The following is a 7412-nucleotide window of genomic DNA, read 5'->3' on the forward strand; positions in this document are numbered from 1 at the left end:
TAACATGAAATTCATTACATAGGGCAAACAGGGCAGTTTCAATTTTTTTTCCAAAGTATTTACATTTGTATATATTTTCAGATCAAGGTCTCGTTCACCACCAAGATATGATAGGTACAGGAAGTACTCTCGCAGCAGAAGCAGGTAAGGAAGCCTGAAAAGGATCAAACAACAGATTGAAGTACTTCCACACGTCCTGACATAACCATAAAAAACTAATCTCTATTCACCACACAACCCAATACTACAATGCCAACTTCACATATAACTTGCTAACAACCTAACAATACAGAAACACTACAATAAGTGAACTAAACACAACAACATTCCAATTTTACAGTGACAGTTCTACTAAACAACCTGACAATCAGGGACAAGTGAACTAAACACATAGGATGACATCACAATGCTACAAAGACAAATGAACTAAACAGCATAACACTACAGAGACAAATAAACTAAACACATAACTCAATGATACACAATACTTGAGAAACAACTCCACTAACAGTGAGCCATTGTAGAGACAAGTGAACTAAACACATCACTCAATGATACACAATACTTGGGGAACAACTCCACTAACAGTGAGCCATTGTAGAGACAAGTGAACTAAACACATAACTCAATGATACACAATACTTGGGGAACAACTCCACTAAACAGTGAGCCATTGCAGAGACAAGTGAACTAAACACATCACTCAATGATACACAATACTTGAGAAACAACTCCACTAACAGTGAGCCATTGTAGAGACAAGTGAACTAAACACATCACTCAATGATACACAATACTTGAGAAACAACTCCACTAACAGTGAGCCATTGTAGAGACAAGTGAACTAAACACATCACTCAATGATACACAATACTTGGGGAACAACTCCACTAACAGTGAGCCATTGCAGAGACAAGTGAACTAAACACATCACTCAATGATACACAATACTTGAGAAACAACTCCACTAAACAGAGTGCCATTGTAGAGACAAGTGAACTAAACACATAACTCAATGATACACAATACTTGGGGAACAACTCCACTAACAGTGAGCCATTGTAGAGACAAGTGAACTAAACACATCACTCAATGATACACAATACTTGGGGAACAACTCCACTAAACAGTGAGCCATTGTAGAGACAAGTGAACTAAACACATCACTCAATGATACACAATACTTGGGGAACAACTCCACTAAACAGTGAGCCATTGCAGAGACAAGTGAACTAAACACATCACTCAATGATACACAATACTTGAGAAACAACTCCACTAAACAGAGTGCCATTGTAGAGACAAGTGAAATAAACACATCACTCAATGATACACAATACTTGGGGAACAACTCCACTAACAGTGAGCCATTGCAGAGACAAGTGAACTAAACACATAACTCAATGATACACAATACTTGGGGAACAACTCCACTAAACAGTGAGCCATTGCAGAGACAAGTGAACTAAACACATAACTCAATGATACACAATACTTGGGGAACAACTCCAATAAAAACTGAGCCATTGTAGAGACAAGTGAACTAAACACATCACTCAATGATACACAATACTTGGAAAACAACTCCACTAAACAGTGAGCCATTGCAGAGACAAGTGAACTAAACACATCACTCAATGATACACAATACTTGAGAAACAACTCCACTAAACAGAGTGCCATTGTAGAGACAAGTGAACTAAACACATAACTCAATTATACACAATACTTGGGGAACAACTCCACTAAACAGTGAGCCATTGCAGAGACAAGTGAACTAAACACATAACTCAATGATACACAATACTTGGGGAACAACTCCAATAAAAACTGAGCCATTGTAGAGACAAGTGAACTAAACACATAACTCAATGATACACAATACTTGGGGAACAACTCCACTAACAGAGAGCCATTGCAGAGACAAGTGAACTAAACACATCACTCAGTGATACACAATACTTGGGGAACAACTCCACTAAACAGTGAGCCATTGCAGAGACAAGTGAACTAAACACATCACTCAATGATACACAGTACTTGGAAAACAACTCCACTAAACAGTGAGCCATTGCAGAGACAAGTGAACTAAACACATCACTCAATGATACACAGTACTTGGGGAACAACTCCACTAAACAGTGAGCCATTGCAGAGACAAGTGAACTAAACACATCACTCAATGATACACGATACTTGAGGAACAACTCCACTAAACAGTGAGCCATTGCAGAGACAAGTGAAGTAATAATGTAATTGAAATTCATACTGCCAAAATTTTGTATATGTGGCTGGTCAATTGGCTTTTAAGTTATAGAGGTATCCCTCAATATTTTTATATATTCGACAATATGTCATTAGTGTACCAGATTTCAGTATATGAGACTTTTGGTGTCAATATACTGATATGTAAATTTTGAATAATAATATTTCATAGGATTATTTATTTATGATGACAAAAGGAACCCTGTTATTTTGTCTGTTGGATCTGAACTTGTTTGTATCTATTCAAACACAAATTTTGTTTTTAATGACAAAAATTATATATGAATGTAGTTTTTTAGCCTTTTTTATCAGAAAGTACTGTTCAGTTGATATGGTCATGTCGCTACCAATGACAGTTGGTCAGTTTGTAAATGTATAGTTGGTAATTTGTTAAGCAGGTATTTTGGCAAATTTGATACTTTTTAGCAGATACTTTGGCTCCACTAGAGCCGGTTGTCGTTTTTTTTTTAGATTAGCCAATGTTAATCCCAAATACCTTCCTTCTTGGTCCTCAGATGGTAACAACCTTTGACTAATTTAACATGCGAGTACATTGGTAATTTATCTGTGTATTATCACAATTTGTTAAAAAATTTTCCCTTTCTGGCCATTTCCTAACTTCAAAGGTTTCAAATTTGCATATAAAAAGGTTCAGTGACTTAAGTGACAGCATTCTTCGCTGTGGGAAAGTATTAAAATAGCTGATACTGACATAAGTCAATCTATTTTTTCATTGACAATGTACTGGTTCTTTGAACTGGTTTTACATGTACCAGGTAATTGTTTAAAGTCCATTAATTCTCGCTCAGTTGCACAAGCTTATCTGATTTTTAGAAAAAAAACTGTTGGTTTTAAGAATATTGTTTAAGATACATGTATCAGTAACACACATTATCATGTTTGTAACTGTCATCTCACCAATGTACAATAACCAATATCTACAATTTTGACTTTGTGAATTAATTGTTTTGTATTATTCTGGAAATATCACAAATATGTAGTATTTAAACTTTTTCATTAATAAGACATTAAACAACAGGCATTTCAATTGCTAATCTGGGTCATGTAAATTGATAGTATTAAATACATGTATTATATTACGTACACTTTTGTAAATGTGCTTGTATCTCAGTATAATTCCTAGCTCTTGTGTGTGAATTTTATTTGTAGTTGCTATTGAAATTCAGATGTATTTCTCTTTATTCTGATTTTTTCATTTATTTTTTTTTTCCAGGTCGAAATCCCCATTTGAAAACATCTATCGGGAAAGACGGTGATGCATTTAGTGTTAGAGTGTTTGAGGACTACATATTTACACAGAATAACAAGCAATGCCCAAGATTCTATCAACATTTAGGTGTTACAGGCAGATATGTGAGAAAGTAACACATTTTGGAATGTGATACCCTCCTGAAAAAACTATCGAAAGAAATCTTCACCCCCTTATGATCATGTGACAGTTCATATTGCTTGAAGTTTGTGACAAGAAAATATTTCATCTTCACCATGTTAACTTGGGTGAGGTGGGGTTGGTACTGTACATAATTCTGTAATTTTGGATACCAGAATTTTTAAGAAGGGACATCACACACAACCTAGATCGTGTTTAAGGAAATCTTGACACCTGATTATTATTGTGTTTCCATGTTGAAGTGACATAACAGAAGACTTTTTGTTGTGGTTTAAAGATTTGTAATGCTGTACATTATACTTCAATACAAACAACAAACTTCAAAAGTACCAACAGTTCAGAAGTGCATCTACGCTCAACTGTACACTGTCTGTGGAAATCTTATCACTTCAACTATCAACAGCTGTCTGTCTGTGACCTTCAACTTCATCAATTGTGACCTTGACGGCATCATCAGTGAAATTCACTTCAATCTTGTTAGACATCATTTTGAATTTGATTCATTGTTTTACAATTTTAACAAAGCCACGTGTGTCTTAGCAAATTATGTTTTCTTTCCTCTCAATTAAAATTTAGAAAAACCTTCAATCTGTATACATAGTCATATTAGTTCACTACATATATATTTAGAATCAAGATTTGACAATTGTTAAAAGGATTTTGATATTGAAAAGATTTAATTGTGGCATGACTCCATCTTTTGGTTGTCCCAAATATAAATTCTTGATAGTTGTACAGGAATGTTTAAAAGAAATATGAGTACATTAATACAGAGAGTTTATTTAGGTATTTTACATATTACAGAATGTACCAATTAAACCACAGGGTCTTGAAACTAAAAATCCTAAGCTCACTGTTTGTAAATATGTATTTTATGATACTATGAAACTTGGGATTAGAAATTCATACCAGATTCCTGTGCTGTTCTCTTGCCATTTTAGAAAGGTATTGTAAAAATGTCACTGCTTTTTCTCATATAAGATTAATCTATATGCTTGAAGGAAACCAATCTGTAGTAATTTTGGCTTAAGTTGGGGTCACTACACAAAAGAAAAAGTGAGAGTTATGATTTGAATGTTGGATGGTTTGTTTGCTGAAGTAACGAAAATTGAACATCTCTAGATGTGCTAAATTTACAATGGATTAACAGCACCTTACTGACAATTATAGGCTAAGCATTGGTCTATAAATTTTGACACAACTGACCCTTGTCATAAAAGGCTGTCAGAGGTAACAGTTGGATCAGTTTACAGTTGCTTCAGTTAGCGTTCATAAATTTCAGTATTGTATATCTGATAAGAGAACTAAAACCACACCACATACATAAATCTAGATGACAGTAGCCAGGATCGCGTAGTATGGATTACATTATGTAAGGGAGATAACTGATTTTTGTTCTGTAAGTGACCAGAAGATTCCCTAGTTTGATAAGGACTACTACTTTTATATTGGAACTGTTTTAGAGTATATCAAATAGAACATGCATTTGTACTTTGTCTTAGAGGAAATTCTACATTGATTGAAGTGATGGATTGAAATACAATTACTGGTAAGAAGTACCGATATACTGATGTTTCTTTTATGAAACCTTCCCTACCAAAAAATAAGTCAACCTATAGATAAAGCTGCTGTGATCACACGAGCATGATAAAAATAATTTGTACTAAAAATAGATAATGGATTTAAGAAACAAGTTGAATTGAATTGTCAGAATGCAAATACAGTTGGGAGAGTACAAATTTTTAATTTTGTGATGTGAAAAGTCTGGCTTTTATTTAAAATTTACTGGTTATTATTGATATTTTGAGGTCCTTGACCTACATCCTTGTCTCAAACACTATTCATTATTTTATTGACTGTTGATGCACTGCCTACTGAGCAATTTTGTATTTGTTTAAGGAGAAAATTTAATAATTACAAAATAAGGATATTTGATTACATAACTGAAGTTTGAAAGGGATTTTTTTTAAATCATTTATTACTTTCAATGAAAATTCTAAGTCAATTTACATTTTAATAATTTATTGAGAAGCAGCAGATGATGATTTACCAACCTACTACAGTACTACAGGATATTTTGGATTATCCTGTTATCCAATCTTTGCCTTAAACATGATATTCATGAGTTTACATAACCTTGGTCTTCTGAAATTATCCCATTCAAAAAAGATAAAAGGAAACACAGTATTTTATTGCTACTACACTTTAATAGAGGTCTTACTGAGTAAAAGCAATTTCTTGATTCATAACAATTTTTTTTGTGTCAATTTTAGTTTGTCGCATCTTGTGATAACAAGAGGTTAAGTTGACATATTAGTATACATCTTGTGATTACAAGAAGTTAACATGGCATATTAGTATACATCTTGTGATTACAAGAGGTTAAGATATTAGTATACATGCATTGCTTTCAAATAAAATAGTATACTGTATGGTCGGTTATTTTCACAGGCAAAATTTTTGTGATTTCCACATAAATCAAGAAAATGAATTTTCACGAATTAAAATTTTTGCAACGTGGCATAAATTTGAAATCAAATTTTCATGAATAGACAAGCTGTGTGCGTGAAATTTTCTGTACAGCTCTGCAGTGTTACATTGTTGTGCTCACAAGTGTTTGTTTATAACACGTATATATAAGAATGCTACCTAAACTGTTATCAAAATGTGTATATACCATTTGTCAAATCATACCATCATTATGGAAGAAGCTAAAGCAGGTTAGTACTGGTTACTTCATTCAAACAAATGTTTTATATTGCGGACAGTATTTTCATGTGTCTTAATATTTCACTGTTAAATTTTAAAAAATGACTCAAAATCACAAAAATATCATCTCTGCTAAAATAAGCAGCTATACGGTATCAATCAAAAGTAATCAGAAATTTCATGCTTTGGATTAGATTTTATACGGGATATATGTGTCTGTTTTTAGTTTGTGAGTATATGTAATCATTATTGAAGACAGATTTACAAATATCTTAGGGTTTTTTTGTTAGTAACTGTAGGGATATTCAGGATACTTGGTCATCCAGATGTAGTTCTCAATCCATTTTAAATCCGGACTTGCATCAGTTGATGAACTTGTATGGCTTTTAAATCTTGTATGATATCATCTCATTCCATTACTTCATTGAAAATAAAGTTTGAAATGTTAAATTTAGCCTTTTGGTTTTATTCAATTTTAAGGTCTGTGTTGTTATTTAATACTTATACTCAAACCTGACTGGTGTTGTTTCATACCTACTCAAACCTGACTTGTGTTGTTTTATACCTATTTAAACATGACTGGTGTTGTTTCATACCTACTCAAACCTGGCTTGTGTTGTTTTATACCTCTTTAAACCTGACTTGTGTTGTTTTATACCTATTTAAACCAGACTTGTGTTGTTTTATACCTATTTAAACCTGACTTGTGTTGTTTTATACCTATTTAAACCTGACTTGTGTTGTTATATACCTATTTAAACCTGACTTGTGTTGTTTCATACCTACTTAGACCTGATTTGTGTTGTTTCATACCTATTTAAACCTGACTTGTGTTGTTTTACACCTACTTAAACCTGACTGGTGTTGTTTCACGTCTAATTAAACTTGACTGATGTTGTTTCATACCTACTCAAACCTAACTGGTGTTGTTTCACATCTACTTAAACCTGATTTGTGTTGTTTCATACCTACTTAGGACAGCTGAAATAAACAAAGGGTGATTTTCACGTCTGAAACAAAAGTTATG

At 33.2% G+C, this 7412-nt stretch overlaps 1 protein-coding gene across 1 annotated transcript in view; it reads left to right on the top strand.

Annotated features, from left to right (window-relative positions):
• LOC132562706 (GATA zinc finger domain-containing protein 14-like) overlaps positions 1–6835 on the top strand; it is a 37049-nt gene extending 30214 nt beyond the window's left edge. The window contains exons 4-5 of the mRNA XM_060227465.1: positions 82–144; positions 3500–6835. Of these exons, the coding sequence (XP_060083448.1) occupies positions 82–144; positions 3500–3542 (106 nt within the window). The 3' untranslated portion in view covers positions 3543–6835. The remainder of the gene's footprint in view (positions 1–81; positions 145–3499) is intronic.
• Positions 6836–7412: the final 577 nt, after the last annotated feature.

The sequence above is a fragment of the Ylistrum balloti genome, unplaced genomic scaffold (genome assembly GCF_031769215.1).
Source record: "Ylistrum balloti isolate Yb309-2 unplaced genomic scaffold, AGI_CSIRO_Ybal_v1 Utg371490, whole genome shotgun sequence".
NCBI classification, from domain to species: domain Eukaryota; kingdom Metazoa; phylum Mollusca; class Bivalvia; order Pectinida; family Pectinidae; genus Ylistrum; species Ylistrum balloti.